Here is a 22,456-nt window from a genome sequence, read left to right on the forward strand (position 1 = left end):
TTGACATGTGTCATCAACTCCCCATGGGGTATATATGGTGATAACGATGATGTCTTCGGTTAAGTGGTATTCCAGCCATAATTGGTTTAATCAAAATTTTTATCCAAAAAAATCTGAAACTTCATACATCTGATCTACGACCCGATGTGAGCGAATAATTAAATGTATGACATCACATGGTCTGATGGCCATGTTGGATTGAAAATAAAAATGTAAAAAATCTTCTCTAGAACCGTGAAATGGATCGATACAAACTTCATACATATGATCGACTCATCATGGGGAGTATAGTTTGAAAAATTTTCACATTCATCTTCATTGATGCATTTTAGCCTTAATCTACACAAAAGTGGTCATTAAATATCCTAATAAGCAATCAATAAAGCTATGGAGAATGGCAATGTATATGACATAATTTGGTGCATGGATGATACGGGTATATGGACCATAATAGCAGTGGGCCATAAACGTAATGTGTTCAGTTAACGATGGTATTTTTGTTCAGAATGAGTTCGTGAAGCAAGACTATGTGCCTTTAACATCTATAATATAGTCATTTAACAACATCAAGACTTTAACATCTATAATATAGTCAAGTGCCGTTCTAGTATTGACGTAAATTAGTATATTTTTAGGAGTGTGACCCATGTTAAACAAGGAAGGCCACTTACATGGCTGGCAATGGCGAATACTTTGAGGAACTTCTTTCTTAGATAAATTGAGGAGGAAGCGATACGATGTCTTAATGTTCTTTATTAATTATGTACATAAAGAATCAATGACAGGCAGTGCTCAACAAATTGCAAACTGTGACTTATTTCCTATTACATGCCTTATTTGACTTTCTTCACTTGTTTACGGTATGATAATGGTGCTCCTTTTATTATTAAATGATCGCAGCACAGCAGTTTTGAAGCTCATTTCTACCTGCTATGATTCCGTTTAAGAGTCAAACAGTGCCCTTTTGAGGGAAGAGTCGTTGATTAAGGAGATCTAAGTTCGCAGTAATTCTGTGAAACTTTAATTAGACTGTCTGCACACTTGGGAATATCAGGATGAAAATCATATATCTTTAAATGTGGAAGATTCCAAAGTAAAATACATTCAACAAGAATATAAGTAACTTCTCAAGTATCGAATTTAGAAATGCATCAAAGGAATGTGATATTGTTTTGTTATATACGAGCCAGTATTACCTTATAATGATGTTATTCTCATGCTATAAATGTACTGTCATTGCTAATGACCTCTACCGATTGATGTCAACCTTTTATCAATTGAATGTCTGTAGGTAGTGTTGATTATGAGTTGTACAGTGCATGCAAAGATAAGATTTTCTTGCATATCCTGCAGTGGCTTCAGGCATCCAATGCCCTAGTGACGCATCTTTTCCGAACGGTCGGGATTTAATGGTCATATCCTGGACCGGGATGGTGTGGGCAAAGTTAATTTAAAAAAAAACAAGCAAGTTTGAACATTTAAGGAGAGTACGATACTTTAAAAGATGTTTTCTGCTGTAGATGTGCCCCTTTTCCTCTGGACCTCTCATGTTCCTCTCGGCTGTGTGACGACAGGAAAATGAATGTCTTTTCTGAAACTAGAGATTTAGGTGATTAAATAATTAATTTAATGCATCTACATTCTTTGAATAACTTACAAAACATCTCTATTATAACAATCACAAAACGTTTTATATCAACAGATCAAATGTGTGAGATAGGTGATGATGAAGACTGCAAAAACAACAGCACTAAAAAGCAAGCATGCGCTGAAGAAAATTATGTGTCCTTTGACTTTCATGTATTGGCAGAAAGGGCAGGTAGAAAATGACTGATTTTGTAAGGAAGTGTTTTTGTAGTTTTGTGCTCTTCTCTGGCCTCCAAAAAATGTCTTGGCATTACAAGATTCAGTAATGCGGCTGGCATTGTTTGGGAAGCCATTTTTGCGAATGATGGAGCGATAAAGCATTGCCGATGCCTTTGCAGCACCACGGTAGTAAGATGAGGCAAAAAGACCATATTTAGGAACTGTACGGTCCCTCAAGACCCAGGAAAAGTAACCTTGGACGTTTGCACCATCCAGTTGAATGGCTGTATGAGGAAAAACCACAAGGTTAATGAACATTTAAATTTTTATACATACGAATCAATTCAACCTGAATCATGTCCCATCTGCAAATCTCATTAACTACTTCGTGGATATATGTGTAATCTATTATATAGTCAATGAAAACACAACTGTGGAATATAATTTGATTGGTCTCATAGAAATGCACTTTTTTGTCACCTCTGCCGCCAAAGCTGGATGGAGGTTATGATTGTTTCTTTTACTACGACCACTTTATTCATGTTTTGTTCCTCCTCGTGTTAATTTTTCAATAGCAGAATTACTCACACCTTTTGGGACCGGCCAAGGGGGGAAGTTTAGGTCCAAGTATTTTACGAATTGGCTGGGCAGGCCTGATGTTCGAGTGGAGCTGATTGGGCCGGAATTTGGCCAGTGTGCCAGCAATAAATAGCAATCTCCACAAATGCCACTGGCATTTTTAGTGGTCACCCAGCATGATAGCATTTATTATTACTTTTTGAAAATAATGCTAGCAGATGTGACACCCACCTTAACACCCATCTGATGTACAATGCACTTTCTGTTCAGCATCCTGCCTGCAAAGCACCAATCTGGTAGCTTGGGGTTGAGCCGAGACTCAAACCCAGACTATATATCCCAAAGGTTCTGCACCATCCCATCCGGTCAGGCCATCTGAACTCGATTACTTGTCTCCAATGTGTATTTTCTAAGGGTTGTGTAAACTAGTCCATCGCAAAGGTGAGCATTGTTGTCTCCACTCATACATATCCCATAATTTCCAGTTGTCCTTCACATATGCTGGCAAGATGGCCAAGAGATACACCCATTTGCCTCTAAACTGTGTAGATTGGGCTTAATACATCCATTTCAGCTATAAACTGTCATCCCAGAGTTTCAAAGGCAGGGTTATTCATCGATGTGTGTGCCATCCTTCAGATGGACTTCACACTGGTGTCCCATCTGCCAACATCAGTTCGTGGATGTTAAAGATCCCACAGTGCCCTTCACAAAGAGTAGGTGAGCCATTGCCAGAAACGTGGCCAAGTTCCAAATTCCTGCCCCAACTACTGCTGAGAGAGGGATATGGTTCACAGCCCAGCCGAAAAACTGCTTCAGAAGAACCAACGCTTTGTAACACAGATTATGGTACATCAGACCAGGATATATATTAAACTCCTCATTGCAGTGTTGCTTGCAAAGATATTGTAGAAACATTTATGGCAAAAAAGTTATTTCAACAAAAAAATTTAAGCACTTCTCTTATATACAACGTTTATGGTTTTGTTGAATGAATCTTCTGAGATTTCAGACCAAATATTTTGTAGATGGCAAATGTGGGAAACAACAACATATCGTTGGTCATGTGTGAAAACTAGACCATGCAGGTACACTCCAACTCTTTGTGAAGTTTCATCTTGAGCCTTATTTATATATTGTCATCACAAATATGAGATGTACTGGGAACTGACGTCGTTGCCAAACAAATGGGAGGACTTGTCAGTGCGTTGTATTGCAATACTTGCAACTAGCACCATTTTGTGTGATCCTGCTATTCTTGCCTGCAGTAATCATTCATTGATGATAACCGGCAACCCTTCTGTATTTTCACACTATTCAGCCTTGGCAACTCAGGCTAAAACTGAAATTACATACAAAAACCTTAATTTATCACAGAAATTGCTCATCCCTTTATTTCGGCAGTGTGTTGTCCAGAGTTCAGACTGCTGCCTCAATGGCTCCTGAAAATAAAAAATAACCCGGCTTACTTACGTGAAGCAAAAACATGCCGACTGCTCATGTGCATATATACTACATCGTGGTAATATATCTTGGATAATTCAAATTGTGAAAATGACACTTCCAAAGACATCTTAGGCTTACCAGAAAATCAAGATGGCGGATATATTTTCTTCCTGACAATTATGGTGAGTGGAGTCAAGCCAGCTCTCCAGCTAATGAGTTCAGAGGCTTCATACACATGCAGCTTCATTACATATATATATATATATATATAATTTTTTTTTTTGGAAAGCAAAAGTGTGTTTGTATCTCGCACTGAACATCTCATTCATGTAACTTTTGAACACTCCGAAGTGAACGATAATGATAAGTAGTACCTTTGAGGAGCTCGTTGAGATAACTTTGGTGGTAAATCACTCTTAAATGGTCAGTCCTTGACCTCCTGTCATCGATGCCATTGGCTGTCACCATTAGTACCATGCTGTCCCCATATCGATGTCTGATCCAGTTAAGCAATTGACGTAGCCCTTGAGGCTCGACAGGTTTGTCTAATGGTGAGCGCATCATTGTTATGTCACGAAACACCCATCCATTATGCCCCACCAACCAGGTGGTAAAATGATTCAGACCCAAAAAGTCACAAGCCCCATAATACAATGGAAAGGTGGTATCATTAGCAGAGGAAACTGTTTGGACAGAAGGAGGGGATGTTTTAAGAGGAACTGAAGAATTGGCTTGTTCACTTGTGGATGAGGTAGTTTCATCGCTGAACTTTGGCACTGCAGAAAAGAGTTCATCAGCAAATGGGCCTAGCTGTTGCACAAGAGCATCAGTGGCTGCCCTTTGATCTCTTAGCATATACGGGTTGGCTGGTTTGTACCAGTCAGCAAGCAAAGCAAGACCAACGTGTCCTCCCTGTTGTGCACGATAGTGATTATCATAAGTTTGCCATGTTAAAACATGTGCTCGGAAGAGGTTGTGAGTAATGTTGTTCAGATCACCATTTTTTATGTCATCCTTTTGACCGGCCGTACTTTCATCTGCAGACATTTTCCCATTCTTATGAATACCATTTTTCCAAAGGCAGTTTGGCCGGTTTGGCTCATCCAGGGTCACCCAGCTTTTAATGTCATATCCAAATGTTTTGAAGCAAAGATCAGCATAGGTTTTAAAAGCTGAGACAATTGAAGGATTTTTCCATCCACCAGCAATTTGCAACTTGATTGGGAGCCTATTCAATGGATCCCAGGGTCTGTGGAGTGTTGCTACTGGTTGAATGGCAGCCTTTCGTAATTCCTTCACAAAGCAATGGTAGAACTGAAGTGCATCAATGTTACATCGAGATGGATCACCATCTGGAAGGAGGAGGCCCCAATCAAGCGTGAAACGGTAATGTGTGATGCCAAGCCAGTGTAGTGTAGAGATAAGATGGCGAACAGATGCGGCCTCAGAGCAGTGGAAAGACCGTTGTGGATAATGAGCAGATGAGATTGAATGCAGATGACCATCACCAGAAACATTCCACAGGTAGATTCCATGATAGGATGAAGTGATTTCAACCTTATTTGATGAAAAGGAAAAGGGGGTGTTGAATGACGAAAACAAAGAGGCCACATTAAGAAAATCTTATAGTGTCATTCTATTTCCCACAAACGACACTCAAATGCACATGCACAATATTTGTAAACTGATAAGAAAAAGTGAAATATCTTAAAATGAATAACGACACAGCTCACTTGAATTGCCGTGTCCATTGCTCCCCAGGTAAATCCACAGGGAAACATGCCATGATGGAAAGGTGGGGCAGATCCAAAGCCATTCTTTGCCACAATATCACGATACAAAAGCGCTGATGTTTTAGACTTCAAGAGTACATCTTCATGCTTAAAATCCATAAGAAATAGTCCTTGTTGAACATTGAGACTCCAGTCAAAGCCATCCAGCAATGGCCAGACTGTAAACCCAATCAGGTTTACACCATCATGTTGCACAGCTGAGGATCAGAAAAATAAAGGTCTTTCATGCTGATATATCCTCTAATTTATACAGTGCTGATTCTTTTGATCATTGCTTATGTCCACAAGTCTCACAATACCTATGCTTATGCTTATGTCCACACAATACCTGCAAAAAACACGTACAAAACAAAATTCACTGGTTGTAAGAGTATTCAGCCCCTCAGGTCAGTACTTGGTGGAAGCACCTCTTGTAGTAATGAATGCTATGAGTCTTTTTTTTTTTTTTACAGAGTGAGATGGTGAAATCTTTACCCATACTTCGTGTGAAAAATGCTCCACTTCTCCCAAGTTTGATGGGGATCGTCGATGGAATGCAATTTTCAAGTCTCATCATAAATCTTCAATTGAGTTCAAGTCAGGACTTTGACTGGGTTACACAAGAACATTTAGTGTCTTCTTAATCACCCACTCCAGTGTGGCTTTAGCTTTGTGATCAGATTTTTAGCTAAAGCTTTGTGTTTAGCTAAAGCTTTAGCTTTAGCTTCAGATCATTGTCCTGCTGAAATGTGAATATCTGACCCAGGTTCAGATTCATGGCTGACTCAAGCAGGTTTTCATCAAGGATTCTCCGGTATTTTGCACCATCCATTGTCCCTTCTGTCCTGACAAGCTTGCCAGTCCCTGCTGATGAAAAGCAGCCCCATAACATGATGCTACCACCACCATGCCCGAGGACCCAAAGACCCAGAGGACCCCAAAAAACCCAGAGGATCCAAAAGACCCTGAGGACCCCAAAGATCCAGAGGACCCAAAATACCCTGTGTAACTAAAAGACCCAGAGGAGCCAAAAGACCCTGAGGATGCTGAGGACCCAAAAGACCCCAAGGATGCCAAAGACCTGAGGACCAAAAAGACATTGAAGACCCAGAGGACCCAAAATACCCCGAGGACCCAATAGACCCAAATAAATGATGACTGGGTGTTCACTACGGTCTATTTTTTAGGACAAAATAAAACTTGAAAAACATTTTTCTTGGTTTCCAATTTTTTTGTCCGTAATACTGTATAAAAAGCCACTTGTTTTAATAATATAACTCCAACCCGTCATTTTGGACGGGCTTTTATTTATATGAGTGGATGTATAAATGTCATGTGTCAGTCAGTCAGTCAGTGTATGTCTCCACCATAACTTCAAAACAATGAAACCTAGCTGTCTGAACCTGCATGCAGACAAAGGGAAATCCAAAGGAGTACATGAATGAAAATTGGGTATTTTGGTTAATTTAAACACCCCTTTTGAAGATAATTAACGACCTTATTTAATTATCCTTTATCAAGGCTCATCCTTGGTCACCTCACTGTCCCCACTGGGGTCTCAATTCGCCATTTTTTGGCCTGCTCAACAACGCCTTGCCTTGGAACAGGCTGCAACGATTTCTTAACGATAAAGTTTTTTTTTTTTTCACCTTCCTTGCTCATATCATCGAATGCCTGGTTATCATATCTACACATCACTGGATACATTGTAATGCTTATAAAACGCCCAGACACCAGCGTTCATGGCTTTATTTCATTTGTGCACATGCCATAACCTCTCGAATCTCTTAATCTTAACACAAGCCGAATTTCAAAACGTTAACTCTGGAATTGAACTTATCAGCAGTTCCAACTGCTTAAAACAACTGCTCATTTGTCCAATTCTTGACATTTCGGGCGTCCCCGGGTGCATGGTGTTTATATTGTTACGAATCTGGAAACCATTCGCATTCAGACATACAGTTGACCCAAAGTTTAGTTATTTCGTTAAGTATATGTGGATAGTTAGAATTCCTCCCTTATGCCTAATGGGAATTTCATGTACGCGCTGCAGGTTTCTTTTATAGTCAGGTTTTTTACATCTTGAAATCGCACAACGCCAACAAAACCCTTGTTTCACTCCTCCTCCCACTCTGCGGGCGAACAAGCGCTTCACCCGCCCAGCTTTCACTTCACACCACGGTGCCATAGCCCACGTGTTCAGGGCTACGGGCATGGGCGGAGCCCCCTTGCCTCAGGGCTGACTCTGCCCCAGCCAGATGGAATGTTCCCCTCATCCAATCGGGGGTGAGATCACCTCAGGGCCGACCCCGCCCCAGCCAATTGGAATGTTTGCCCCGTACAATGAGGGGAGGACACCGATCACCCAACGCCCCCCGACCAATCGGAAGGCGAGTTACCTCAGAGCGGATCCCTCCACCGCAAGGGGGGGGGGGAGGAATAAGAAGGATCGTGAGCTGTATCCAGGGTTGGTTGGTTGGTGGTGTGCCGCGGGTCTGGTCTTCTTTTTTCGGGGTGCCTTGGTGGTCGGTGCTCGTGGTGGTGCTCGTGTCGTCGATGATCATTCATGACTGCCAGGATCGCTCGTTGGATTCTGGGTCGTGGGTTCGAGTCCCACCATGGTGGGTTGTGTTGGAGCACTCGAGCTGGGGGTTCCCGTCGACGGACTCCGACTCGCATATAAAACCACATGAGGTGGCCAGGTACCCGGCCAGACTCTGGCCCTCAGCTCTCCTTCCATCCCGAGCTGAAGGGCCGAATAAAGACCCATGAGGTCCATTTCTTTTTTGGTGTGTGTGTGTGTCTGTCTGTTGTCAGTCTGTAAGTCGAACTGTTTAAGACTTAAGTGATTCCATTGTACATTTGCCTGAATTATTAGTCGTGATTAAGTCTGCTCTGTGTTTTCCTCCCTCTTACAATTGTGAATAAATAACTGTTAAATGTTCCAGTTCGTTGTCTGTGGTTTCTATCATTGACCCAGCATGGTGCGGGCTTGAGAAATAGGGAGGCCGTTTGTACAGTAAATTGTTCATTTGGTCCGGCAGGCTTTGGTAATCCCCACTCGGTTACGCCGGATCCGAGTCGGTAACAGCGACTCGGTTCGTACAAAGTCGGCCGAAGGTGTGGCTTCCCCGGTAGTTAGACAGGGTGGGTACTTAGGTAAATTGGAATTAGACAATTAACTCTACCCCACACCGTCAAAATATTGGCGTCCACTAAGGGACCGGTGACCTTTGGAGTTATCCGAAGGTTACGACCTTCAATTCCGGTGTACGGTGGGAGACGGTCCAACTGCTCCATCTAGCTGTCGTCCTCGCCACAACAACCCGGCACAACAACAATTGGTGTCAGGAGTGGGATTCGGACCCCTCCGCCTCCATAGAGAAATTCACGGGACTCGGATCAGGGGTGCGCAGAGCAAACCCCCGCCCCCCCATTCCCTCCAAATTAAGAGCGTCAAATTTATTCTCAGGACGAGCCATGGCGGGCCAAGACAGGCTGGAGCAGGTGGGTTCAGATTTGAGCTAAGGAGAATCCATGGTCCAGGACAACACCTCCATGCAAGAAGATGCCTCCCGCGACCGGACCCAGAGGTTGGAATGGGCGCGGGAGGGTTGGCATATGACCCCCCCCCCACTTCGTCAAATTTACCCCCCTCGACCCCTGTCCGACCCGTGCCCGATCGTGGCAGACCGGCTTCGCCAGTGTCATTTGACATGAGACAGATGTTGGAGGTGTTGATGCAAAAAATGTATGCAAACATGCAAGATTTGAACAACAAAATGGACCGCAATGCGCAAAGAATGGATGAGATGAGGGATGATATGCAAACCCAGAGAGGGGAAATGCAAAGCATGGGAATGGACCTGCAAAACCTACAAAGGAGCGATATGCAAACGCTCAAGGCGGGAATGAAGGCGGAGGAAATGAAGGCGGAGTTGGACGAGGTGAAAGGCGAAATGCGGACTATGGATTGGAAAATGGCGCCTGCACGTGGGGAAACGTCCGAGTCGAGGGGGAGTGTGAAGGTTGTTTGGACCCCAATGGAGACGGGCAAGGTCGAGGTGACGATGGACGCCACGGTAATTAAGAGAGAAACCTGTAAGCTCGGACAGGTAGAGCCGAAAAGCCAGGAGTAAGAAATAATAACAGAAACGCAAGAATTAGAAGAGGAGAACGAATTACATGAAATTAAAATGGAGCACACACAAGTAGAGCTAGGAGGGGACATGGAGGTTGAGCTTGGGGAATGTTTCAAGACCCAATGCGAGAGTCGGATTGACCTCCCACAGGAACGAGGGGAGACGGTATGCTCCCTCGAGGCAGGCCGCGACCAGGAAAGGCCGTGCGAGGTCGAGCGAGTGCATGGTGCGAATGAGCACATGCCGAGCTTGGGGGGGGTATAGAAACCCCGAGATGTTTTGGGCTAACGCAAGCCCCCGATGTGAATGTCCCAGAGTGTGTGTCAAAAGGTGTGCAGAATGCGAGTGTCATGGCATGTTTGTGTGCATGCGTGGAATTGGGACACGGACCAACCCAGATGGGAGACCTGGGTCGTGTAACGGACGGAGTTGTTTTGGAGACGGCGCCGGCTCCGCGGGACGCTGCGTGCGAGATCCGTTCCGTGTTTTGCGAACGGCCCAAGCGCGCACGTTTGCGTGATCGGGAGTCGGCCTTAAAACGTTTCGTGCTGGGTACAAGACACCAGCGCGGACGGCTAAAATGGCGACGAACTGAATTGTGTGAATTCGGAAAGCACGTGGCCCCATGTGAGCACGTGCACAGAGGCCCACGTGCTGCTCGCGGCGAGTACTGTTCGCGGGACGATACCACCGGGCCCGTGTGTGGTAAGCCTTGCAGGGTCCGTGTGCGAGTGACGTCACCGGGGATCTCGCAGCACGAAATGCGGGTGAGTGGCGCACGTTGCATCATGTGGTGGACGGCTCGAGAACAAGCGCATGGTGCGATCGACGGGGTGACGTTACGGTCCCATTTATCGCCCATACGGAGGGAACGAGCGAGTCGGAAAACCGCCGCCCTGGCGACGCAAAGATAGCCGAGCCTTGCACGAGTACCCGATCCCCGGCCAGGATGTAGCAAGCATCCTCGCCCGGGCAAAGGAGCATTAGTTAGTGGGAAGGGTTTAGCGAAAGATAGACCGGCCTCATGGGGCAGGAACAGTTCCTCATGGGGCCCGTGGAACGAGTTAGTGGGAATTTAGGTTAGATTCAGAAATGGATTTTGGGAGACACGGACGGACATGGAATGTGTAGTGGGGACGTAGCTTAGCAGTCGAGTTAAAAGGAATGTGCGTTTGAATAAGGGATGATGAGGGGCACGAGCTAGTTAGGGGGACGTAGTTGTTAGAGTGTGGAGAGAATTGAAAAAAAAAAGAGAAAGAAACATGATGAGTGAATGTGGGACAGCGGGCCCAAGTGCGAATGGAGTGAATGTGGAATGCATGGTGCAAATGAATGATTGTATCCCACCAAAGGGAACCCGGGGTCAGTGTAATGTTAGTTAGTGGGTTCGTCAAATAAACAAAACGGATGTCGTTTTGTTGTTGGTGTAGCACGAAGGCATGAAACCTTTTTGAAGGGTGCAGGAGTCCATTGACCGGCTGGGAGCGTGGCTGTGGAAAGGTGAGTACTGAGTAGAGGGCACCCCGGGCACGGAGAAGTCGGCCAGAGTAGGCCATGGGTCCAAGCGACTGGGATAGTGAAATGGGCACGGGTGACCCTCGGAATGGGACCCGGAGCGCCAGAAATGTCACATGGGCATATACGGGGGAGTAGCCAGGAAGGGCACTCCCCATGTTCATACAGACTAGGTAGGCTCGGAGACAGCCTCAGCTGCCCGGGGGTGCCGTGGTTCGAGTTCGGCAGAAGGGAATCCCTGCCAATTGAGCCACGCTGGCCAGCCACAAAATTGTGCAAGGGCACGAGAGAAAAATTGAGGGCCAGGCCCAAATTTATAACAGACACCAACACAGGCGACGGGCATCATGGTTTCTAGAACCAATAGTTTAAAGAGACAGGCATGTTGAAAAGCCCCGGGGATAGTTCAAAGTTTAATAAAGGATAGGACATATAGGAAGTGTGTACCCCTTCATACCATCCATCCCTTTGCTCTCCGTAGGCTGCTGGACCCACCATGGGAAATTGCTGAAATCTGTGGAGGCTATTCTGAGGCTCCATTGGGCCTCGAGACAGATCTACCTGTCTCTTCCTTATTCCCCTCAAGAAGGATCTTAGGGGTTGGGGAGTAGGCAGGTAGGATAGGTTGGCCGGACAAGGACAGTAGGAGGGTTAGGGACACTGAGGATTATAAAAGGAAAAAAAAAGGGGGAAGTCTCAATTTTGTTGTTGAAAACTAAGGGAGTGGGTATGGACAAAGTCAGGTAAAGGCGATAGGTTGGGGGGAGACAGTAGGGTAGGTCCGAGCCCATTTTCGGAGCGGCCGGCACCACCGCACTCCCTCCAGAACCCCACAGACCAGACCAGAGGCCGGCCAGCTTCATATGCTGGCCCGTTTGTGCTGCATCTGCTGGTCCGCATTTGCCTCACCATACTTTGCCTTGCCTGCCTTTGCCTTGACCCCATGCCTGCCTAGCCATTGTTTGCATTTCCCCTGTGTCAACCATCTCCACCATGTGCACCAGGACCATCCCAGCAAGTGTTTGCAAGGATGTGCCCTGCAGGCAGCCACACCATGGGGACTGCATTGGTGCAGCCCGTGCATCCATCATCCATTTTGTGTTTTGCATCCATTCAGTTCACATGTGCCAGGGACTGCATTGTGCAGCCTGGCTACCTCCTTGTCTTCTTGCAGAAAGGCCAGTTCAAATGGCCTGTGGAACAGCGTATGGCCTGCTGTGTTAGGGTGAGTTGCCTCCAGCAGCCAGGAATGGAACAGGAAGGTCCAGTGAAACAAAAAGAAGGACCTTTTGAGCAGGCCCTGAAGACATGTGACCTTCCAGCTGCTGGGCACTCACCCACACCAACTGTTGACTTTACTGTGCCCTTTTCCCACAGATCACAGGTCCTGGGCCATGGTTAGTGTAAATAGTAAAATTGTAAATGAATTGTAACCCACCTGTTGTTTGTGTTAGCGCCAGCAATGTATTTAAGTTGTCTGAGTGAGTTTGATATTTTAGTTACGCAGCGCACTGTTATTTTTTTGGGGACATGTATTTCAAATGTCGCACTCAGGGATCTGTAGGTAAAACGTACGAGGGGAAAAACCTACACCTGCAAGGCACACAAAAATTTACGACTCGGAACGAGTCTATAAAAAGGGGGGGGGGGTAGTGTTCCGAATCTGGAAACCATTCGCATTCACACATACAGTTGACCCAAGGTTTAGTTATTTTGTTAAGTATATGTGGATAGTTAGAAATCCTCCCTTTTGTCTAATGGGAATTTTATGTGTGCGCTGCGGGTTTCTTTTATAGTCAGGTTTTTTACATCTTAAATTCGCACAATGCCAACAAAACCCTCGCTTCACTCCTCCTCCCACTCTGCGGGCGAACAAGCGCTTCACCCGCCCAGCTTTCACTTCACACCACGGTGCCATAGCCCACGTGTTCAGGGCTACGGATGTGGGCGGAGCCACCTCACCTCAGGGCCGACCCCGCCCCAGCCAGATGGAATGTTCGCCCCGTCCAATGAGGGGAGGACACCAATCGCCCGATGCCCCCGACCAATCCGGAGGCGAGTTCCCTCAGAGCGGATCCCTCCATCCACCCGGGGGGGGGGGGGAGGAATAAGAAGGATCGCGAGTTGTATCCAGGGTTGGTTGGTGGTGTGTCGCGGGTCTGGTCTACTTTTTTCGGGGTGCCTTGGTGGTCGGTAGTCGTGGTGGTGCTCGTGTCGTCGATCGTCATTCGTGGCAGCCAGGATTTCCCATTGAATTCTGGGTCGTGGGTTCGAGTCCCACCATGGTGGGTTGTGTCGGAGCGCTCGAGCTGGGGATTCCCGTTCCCGTCCACGGACTCCGACTTGCATATAAAACCGCACAAGGCGGCCAGGTACCCGGCCAGACTCTGGCCGTCAGCTCGCCTTCCATTCCGAGCTGAAGGGCCGAATAAAGACCCACGAGGTCCATTTCTTTTTGGGTGTGTGTGTGTGTGTGTCTGTCTGTGGCCAGTCTGTAAGTAGAACTGTTTAAGTGATTCCACTGTGCATTTGCCTGCATTCTTAGTCGTGGTTAAGTCTGCTCTCTGTTTCCCTCCCTCTTACAATTGTAAATAAATAACTGTTAAATGTTCCAGTTCGTTGTCTGTGGTTTCTATCATTGACCCAGCATGGTGTGGGCTTGAGAAATAGGGAGGCCGTTTGTGCCGTAAATTGTTCATTTGTTCCTGCAGGCTTTGGTAATCCCCACTCGGTTACGCCGGATCAGAGTCGGTAACAGCGACTCGGTTCGGAAAAAGTCGGCCGAGGGTGTGGCTTCCCCAGTAGTTAGACAGTGTGGGTATTTAGGTAAATTGGAATTAGACAATTAACCCAAACCCATGCTGTTGAAATATTGGCGTCCACGGTCCACTAAGGGACCCGTGACCTTCGGAGTTATCCAAAGGTTACGACCTTCAATTCCAGTGTTCGGTGGGAGATGGCCCAACTGCTCCATCTCGCGGTCGTCCTCGCCACCGAACCCGGCACCACAACAATATGACCGATCGGCGAATGCTAATCGCTTGCCAAGCCAGCTGTTCTTATGAACCATCTCGTTGGAGTGCTTGCTTGAATGCTTAATCGACTTGGCAAGCTCGGCTGTTCATTTCCAAGCCATGGCCCCATACGACAAAAGCAAAAGTATTCGCACTGTCACTGAATATATCGATTGACTTAAAACAAAATTCATGCCCAACTCTCCTGCATTTTGTCCTGCGTTGTCGTGCGGTCCCTTGGGTGGTGGCTCGCTTGCTGAAAATGTGCAATTTTATTTCGACGTTTCCCCTTTTTGTACAATCCTATTTCTTGATATGATCCGTCACTTTGACATAGATAGATACAATCATACATATATAAAACTGGAAGGGCACTCGGTAGAGTGCGTACCTCCACCACAGAATGCCTGATCCACTAGAACTTGGTTTTTCAAACCCGAGGGCGCGACCCTAAGTGGGGTCGCCGAGCAAATTCCATGGGGTCACGGGCGTCCGCTTACAGCGAAAAATAATTGTCTATTTTCGATCGGTGTTCGCTATTACGGGATGTAATATAAACGGTTCGTTCAAAGTATGGGAACCGGCACAACATGATGCTTGGAATGGGATCCAGCCGATGCGCGGGGGCTCGCTGAAGGGCGGTTCATTTTGGCGAGAAATTAGTGGTTTGATCCACGGTCTCTCAGACTCAGACTCTGACTCGATCATTAACGTCTATTCACGTCTCCACGTACGACTCGAGACCTTATTTGTAATGGCAGCACCGGCCACCAGCAAATCTCGAGAACGTTCTTACCAGGATAAATTTCTGGACCGTGAATTTTACTACGTTGTGGAAAAAAGTGGGGCACAGAGGCCTCAGTGTGTGATTTGTTTCGAAGTGCTTTCTACGGAGTCTATGAAACAAAATAAGTTGCAGAGGCATTTGACTACAAAACATGCGCCTTATCAGGATAAGGAGAGAGCGTTCTTTGAGAGGAAACTTCTTGCACTCAAGAATACGCATCTTGACAGAGAGGGTACATGCCATCAGACCAATTCTCGGGCATTAGAGGCCTCGTAACGAGTGTCGCTCCATGTTGCCAAGACTAAAAAGCCTGATATGACTCCATTGCGGAAGAACTTGTGCTGCCATGTGCAAAGGACATGGTATCTCTGATGGTTGGGGAGGAAGCGGCGAAGAAACTGGCAGTTATACCCCTCTCTGACAACACCATCCAACGCAGAATTGAAGGTATGAGTCTGGACGTAATGGCTCAGGTCGTACAGAAGATCAAGGAATCGCCGTGGCACACCATTCAGTTAGACGAGTCCACTGATATCGCATCGTACGCGCAACTCATCGTCTGGTTCCGCTTCATCAAGGCTGATAACTTTGTCAATAAGCCTCTGCTCATCAAACCATTGGAGGCCACCACCAAAGGCGAGGACATTTTTGGGAAAGTAGAGCAGTTTTATCGTGACCATGATCTGGACTTCGGAAAGTTGCTCGGTTCTACAACAGACGGCGCGCCAGCAATGTTAGGAGTGCGTTCTGGATTCAAGGCTAAATTGCTTGAGGTGGCTCCTCAGACCTCCATGGTACACTGCATGATTCACCGAGAAGCGCTCGCCTCTCGAACTTTGCCAGAAACCTTGCAGAGCGTGCTCTCAGAAGTCGTAAAAATGGTGAATCACATCAAATCGTGCGCCCTCAACACTAGGTTATTCAGGCTATTCTGCCAGGAGATGGACGCCGACCATAAGAATTTACTATTCTACACTCAAGTGAGATGGTTATCTCGAGGAAACCTTCTTCTGCGCGTTTACGAGCTCAAAGATGAACTGAAGGAGTTCCTACGCACACAAGGGAAAACGGCATGGGTAGCGTTGTTTGAGTCGGACTCTTGGCTGTCAGAACTGTGCTATCTCGTTGACATCTTTGAACGTCTCAATGTCCTCAACCTCTCCATCCAAGGCAAAGACGCCAACCTCATGATTTTTCACGACAAAATGAGCGGATTTCTGGCGTCTCTAAAATTACTGGCAGACAAAGCAGCTGTTAAGCGCTTCAGCCTTTCCCCCCGTCTGGTGGAGCATCTAACGACCTGCCAGTACGATGATACTGAGCTCGACAGTCTTTCTGGGGAGATAGCACGTCACCTTCGGTCGCTCATTGAACAGTTCGAGCACTATTTCCCTGAGCTGGATGTGCAGTCCTTTTCTGTGGTTCGGGACCCTTTCATGGCTCCACTGGACTCGATTGCTGATGAAGATGATACAGCACAGGAAGAGCTTGTACAGCTCCAGCAGGATTCAGGAGTTCAGGCTCTTGCGCGGACGAATACGTTGTCGACATTCTGGTGCAAAATGCTGCCGTCGTACCGACCCTGTCACGGCGCACCATTAAGGTTCTCATGCCATATCCTTCATCATACTTTTGTGAGCAGTCGTTCTCCACCATGGTGGTGATTAAAACAAAGTACAGAAATCGCCAAGAAATGGAGCATGATATGATCCTGGCATTGTCATCTACTTCTCCATGAACAGAGAAGTTGGTTTCTGAAAAACAGGCTCATCCTTCTCACTGATATATCTAAATGTCATTCGGACTAAACTTCTGAAACATTCAACTGTACTATTTGGATACTGTCGGCTATTCTCCGTTTACTCGTCTATGAAAACATGACGATGGTGAATAAAGTAAACAGTAAATGTTCTTGTGTCAGATGAAATCTTATCTTATATATTATGAATTGGGTTTTGAATCTTTTGGGTCGCGCGATGTCGAGAGGTTCTGAAATTGGGTCGCCACTAAAAAAAGTTTGAAAACCACTGCACTAGAACATATCGGACCCAATACATTTTTAAAATATCATGCGATATATCGTTATTGAGCCCTATCTTTCAATGATGAAGAATCACTTTAAAAATTAAATAATTATCGTATCCGTATCCGGCTTCGGATCTTCACCAAAATCGAATCAATTCGTCCTTGCGACACACCCAACCTGTCCACAAAATTTCACCCGGATCAGTCCACAACTTTTTGAGATATCATGCGCATAGACAGAGAGGGGTGAAAACCACCTCCTTCACCTTCGGTGTTGGAGGGAATTGAACGTTTCGTTCGTAAAAGTTTCTTCAACCGTTTTGTTGGAGTGCTTTCTTGGAGCACTCTTCAAGCTTCCATGGCTTTACCATGGTGCAGTTCTCTGTGGGGACATCTCCGGAGTTACGAAGGCAAAATAATATGATCACAATGAGTAAAAAATGTTTTCAGTTGTTACAAAGCATTGAATTGCCACATCACAGCAGGATAGCTGAGAGGTATACATGCTTGCTTTAAGTTGTCTAGCCTGGGTTCGAATCCCGACACAGCTTTCAACTGTTATCCTGGTGTTTCACAGGCAGGGTGATTCATTAATGTGTGTGCTCGCTCTCGAATGAACGTTAAACTGGACGTCACATCTGCTGGAATCCCCCTTCTCCCCTCCTTACTCTCCCCTCCTCACTCTCCCCTCCTCACTCTCCCCTCCCTGCTCCCTCTCTCTCCCTGTCCTACCCTCCAACAAAATTTTGCATGTTGCTTAAGGGTACCCCAAGTATGGTTTCATATCAGGGGTAGGTAGTATGGGGTTGCATGCCAGGGAAGGGAGGGGAAGACCTCAATTCTCTCGATGTAAATGTGTATTTTATCCACCCAGTGTTATCCAGTTTTACAAATCATCATCTTCTTATCTCAAAGAAAGTTTAAACAATTTGATAATATGCATTATAGTGATGAAATCTGAATGAGAATAATTCGAAATTTTCAAAATGTTTCATTTCACTCAAACCAAAGCATCCAACATTGAGCTTCGCAGCGAAGCGGAAGTGATTTTTGCTCACACCATATATATCCAGCAGGGGTGATTGATGAAGGTTGACGTTAGCTGACTTCAAAGCAGATGGAAGATGAGCTCAGGCATATTATAGAATGAACAGAGCACAATATTTGTGAAGTCCAACATGTTGTCTTTTGATTAAATCTGTCAGCAAAGCGATGGGATCGTTTGCTGGTCTAAAACCCACTATAAGAGAGAGGTTTGTGTTTATGTGTGTCGCCATTGTTCTCAGTGATGGCCAAACAGGTCTTTGTCAAACTTCCAGAGGTCCATCAGTGAGGGCCAGGGAGTGTTTTAGGCAAAACTAAAGAAAGAAATAAAATAGAAAATTTTGAAAAACAGTTGGCTTTTTATTATTATTGTGCTCTTGTGCCTAAGTCTTTGTAGCTATGTGAAAGGTAATATCAAGCGATCACCGACCCCATTCCTTAGTAGGTGTTGGGAAGTGTTTTAGGTTCCCATAAAAAAAAAAAGGAAAAAAAAATGATTTCTTTAAAATGCCAACTGGATTAGAACACCACTGGGCAATGCAGGGTACCCCTGCCAATCTCCAATAAAACCAATCATATGTGTGTGTGCATGTTCACCAACAAGCAACTGTGAACAGCTGAAAAAGTCGATAAATTATCTGTTTTCAGAAATCAATAAGAACGAACAATCAGAGATTTCAAACCCTCACCAGGACTTGTTTTGTGTGGCAAATAAAAGTACTAAAGGAAAGGTTGGTGATTGCAAATGAAAGGTCCAAATGGTCGAGTTGTAAATGTGTAAAGGTCAGGTCAGGTAGGGGAGCATGCGCAGGAGCAGCAGGTTGCTGCATCCACTTTCTGTCGGTACTCGAAGGACGAAGGGTCTCTGTCTCGCCATTCCCCCGGCAGATGCTTGACCCATCCCCTTCTCCTTGAGATGCTGATCAACCTGCTGCAACTACAAGGCATGTGGTCGGCCCCTTGGCCTCCTTCACTCATGATGCAGTTTACAGGATGCAAAGGGTAATTTTGGAGCGTGTCACACAGGAGAAGGATCTGGGGGTGGTCATAGATATAGGAGGTAAGCAGGTCGAGCACAGTGCCAGGTTGCTATCGGTGAAGCAAATAGGGTTTAAGGTTGGATTCGGAGGGGGATCATTTATAAATCAAAAGAAGTGGTGTTAACATTGTACAGGAATTTAGTGAGGGCCACATCTAGAATATTGTGTGAAGTTTTGGTCACCACAGTTCCGGAAGGACATAGATGCCATAGAGAGGGTTCAGCGCAGGGCTCGTAGATTGATTCTGGGCCAAGGAGGGCTCAGCTATGAGGAGCGGTTGAAGGAGATTTGGCTTTATACACTAGAAAAGACATGGTTATGAGGAGATATGATAGAGATATTTAAGATAATGAGAGGTATAGTTAAAATAAGTGCAGATGAATTATTCAGCAGAGTAGACGGTGATCGGACCAGGGGCCATAGCCTGAGAGTTAAGAAGAGGAGAGTTAAGACGGTAGTAACGAATCTTTTACTCAGGAGTTAATGCATGGAATGGTCTCCTTGGAAAGGTAGTGGCAGCAGAGAGAGTGCTTAAGTTTAAATTGGAATTACATAGGTACCTGGAAGTTATGAAGATAGAGGGGTATAGGGATGTTGGCAGGACTCTTATGTGGCTTGAGCATTGATGGGTGATTGTGTGCATGTGTACGGAGTGCTGTTGGTGGGGGTCTCATCAAGAGGTCTTGTGTGGTTGATGTTGTGTGCTTTTTTTAACAAAGCCTATGCCCCCTCCCCTGGGGAAGATATATATATATATATATATATATATATATATATGTCATAAAATATTTTAAAAACTTTAGAAAAAAAAACAAAAACATTTTATATTTTCTTCTTTTGATCATGTGTTGATAAATTAGTATGGTGTTGATGTGGCACAGGCATGATGGGCTGAATGGTCTCCACCTGTCTGATTTCATTATATTTCCTGGTGTTCTAAAAGAATATTAAAGGTTAATTCTAAAGAATATTAAAGGGTTTAAATGGGTAATTCTAAATGGTAATTTTGAAGCGTTCTTAACGGTAATTCTAAAGGGTTCAAAAGCATAATTCCAAACGGTTCTAAAGGGTAATTCTAAAGGGTTCCTACTTTGCTTTATTGGTGGCCGTCCTTTGGAAATTGTGGATGGTGTCAGGTGAACTGTCCAACCAATGGGTGGAACTCACACAGATGTACGGCTCCTTTTATAGGATGGAGTTATAGATTATGGAAGTACTAGTATAAAAGCCCGTCAAAAATGACAGATTGGAATTTTGTGATTCAAAATATTCAGGGACTGGAAGATATGTTTTGTAGCAAGAAAAGCGTTATTTTAAAACATTACATGTACAAATGTTACTCTATTTTCTTTATCTTTTGGGACCTTTCATTTCAAGGGTACAGCCTCATGAACATGCAAAAGCCTGAAGTCTCGGCATAGCGTCAGGTGTGCTTATCTCTATTATAATACCAAGCTTGCACACTAAAAACTCGGCTCGCCGTCACACGATCCCTATGAAACTGCTGTGGCACTTAGCGGACATGCCAACAATGTTTGGGAAGTCTTGGCGTTCCATAGTACCATTTGCATTTTGCCCAATGCGTATTTTTGTCATTCCCCGTGTACGGTCTGTAGTCTGCTACCAGCTATGTCGTACTGCTATCCCGTGCATGTGCACGGGTATCGCTCGTATCTTATTTATTAAACATCGCACGTATGTAAATGAACAATCGTTTTACTCTGTGCATATAACACTTCACTTGCCACGATTTTCACCTCCCTGTGCCTTGTATTTATTGTTATGTTTTTTTAAACGCTTCTGTTCACCGCCATTGAAGCCTGGTTGTATGTCACTGTCTAAATTTCCAAAATAAGAGACGTAATTGCTCTTTAATGGATAAGGTTTATCGAATTTTTTTTATCCTGAAAAATAGACCGTGGTGAACACGCAACAATTTTAAAGATTGGCCGTTAAAACCCTTCTTAAATCGTCCTTTTGAAGATGGACAAACATCACACAAACAAATACACAAACGCACAATGTGATTTATATGGTAGAAGATAGATAACCATGCGAAATGCTACGAGGACCATATGAGAACTTTGCACATGAGAACCATGCAAAGCACCATGAGAAGGGAGGGATTGATAAGAGAGTAATTTTCAGCGTAAGAAAAATAAAAGACAAGAAGGTGTTCTTCTGATCTCTCAGCTGAATCCGCATTTATGACATGAGACACCTTAACCGTCAAGTCATTTTTGATGTTTCCTAAGCTGTTGGCACTTTCTCAACCCACAGACTTAACACGAGAGTGAGTATCCTGTTCGTACAACTTTTTGAACGTTCAATGTATTCAACATAATATGGTCACGAATGCAATTTACCAGCCATCAATTGAGCCAAAAATAATCTTAAGAGTATTATCACGCACCTTGTAGAGCATTGTATAGAAAGCTTTTCAACATGTACAAGTTTGTTGTGTCTTCTGTTCCAGCGTGTGCATCCACAAACCATCCACAGTCCGCCAAAAGAATCGGAGGATTTCCATATTCCTTATCCACGTAAGTGAGCAAGGGCCGCAAACTTAAAGAAGGTACCTACAATAAGAGTGAATCAAATTTTCAGGCAGACGTAGCAACATGATTCAGATCGACAGACACAACTTACAAATGGAAGGCAATCGGTTACTGTCCCTGTTTCAGTATAATACAGAGTACATTGTAAATTTAATATACAACATTTTAGAGTATAATAGTGGAGTATGCTTTCCCATTGTGTAAGCATACGAACCGTGTTTCCCCATTGTCTCGGGTCACTCACCTGCATTAATTTTTTCATTTATTTTCCCCATTTATTTATATTTTCATTTACGGTTGCTTTCCAACAGTTCTGTGATTTTTCCTGGTGTATCAGCTTTGATGTCTTAAGACATCTTTGTCTTTGACGTCGGTGCCCAAAATTACCGTGCTTCCCCATTGTCTCGGGTCGCTCACCTGCATTTTTTTCCTTTTTTTCATTTATTTATTTTCATTTATTTATATTTTCGTTTACGGATATTGTCTGATGGTTCTGTAATTTCCCCCGATGTGTCGACTTCGATGTCCATCGGCACGCAAAATTTCAGCTTTCTATGTCATCTCAAAGGTACCGATCTTGGTACCGGTCAGTCAGTGAATCAGTGGTTAGAAAGAGATTTACGTATGAGATGAGAAAATGGTATGATTAAAGAACTTAAAAAAAAACTTTGCAGTTCACTTGCCAATTGAAATGCACGGGGTCATTCAACCGAACAGAGACGACCAAC

General features: G+C 44.8%; 1 protein-coding gene across 1 annotated transcript in view; it reads right to left on the bottom strand.

The window, feature by feature from the left end:
* Window positions 1-221: 221 nt before the first annotated feature.
* Window positions 222-22,456, bottom strand: part of LOC147018664 (klotho-like) — a 38,938-nt gene continuing 16,703 nt past the window's right edge. The window contains exons 4-7 of the mRNA XM_085898571.1: window positions 21,584-21,749; window positions 5,565-5,821; window positions 4,206-5,388; window positions 222-2,090 (exon numbers count right to left, since the gene is read on the bottom strand). Coding sequence (XP_085754697.1) covers window positions 1,696-2,090; window positions 4,206-5,388; window positions 5,565-5,821; window positions 21,584-21,749 — 2,001 coding nt within the window. The 3' untranslated portion in view covers window positions 222-1,695. The remainder of the gene's footprint in view (window positions 2,091-4,205; window positions 5,389-5,564; window positions 5,822-21,583; window positions 21,750-22,456) is intronic.

Source organism: Eptatretus burgeri, chromosome 10 (assembly GCF_056783735.1).
Source record: "Eptatretus burgeri isolate ZD-2024b chromosome 10, Ebu_testis_v1, whole genome shotgun sequence".
Lineage (NCBI taxonomy): Eukaryota > Metazoa > Chordata > Myxini > Myxiniformes > Myxinidae > Eptatretus > Eptatretus burgeri.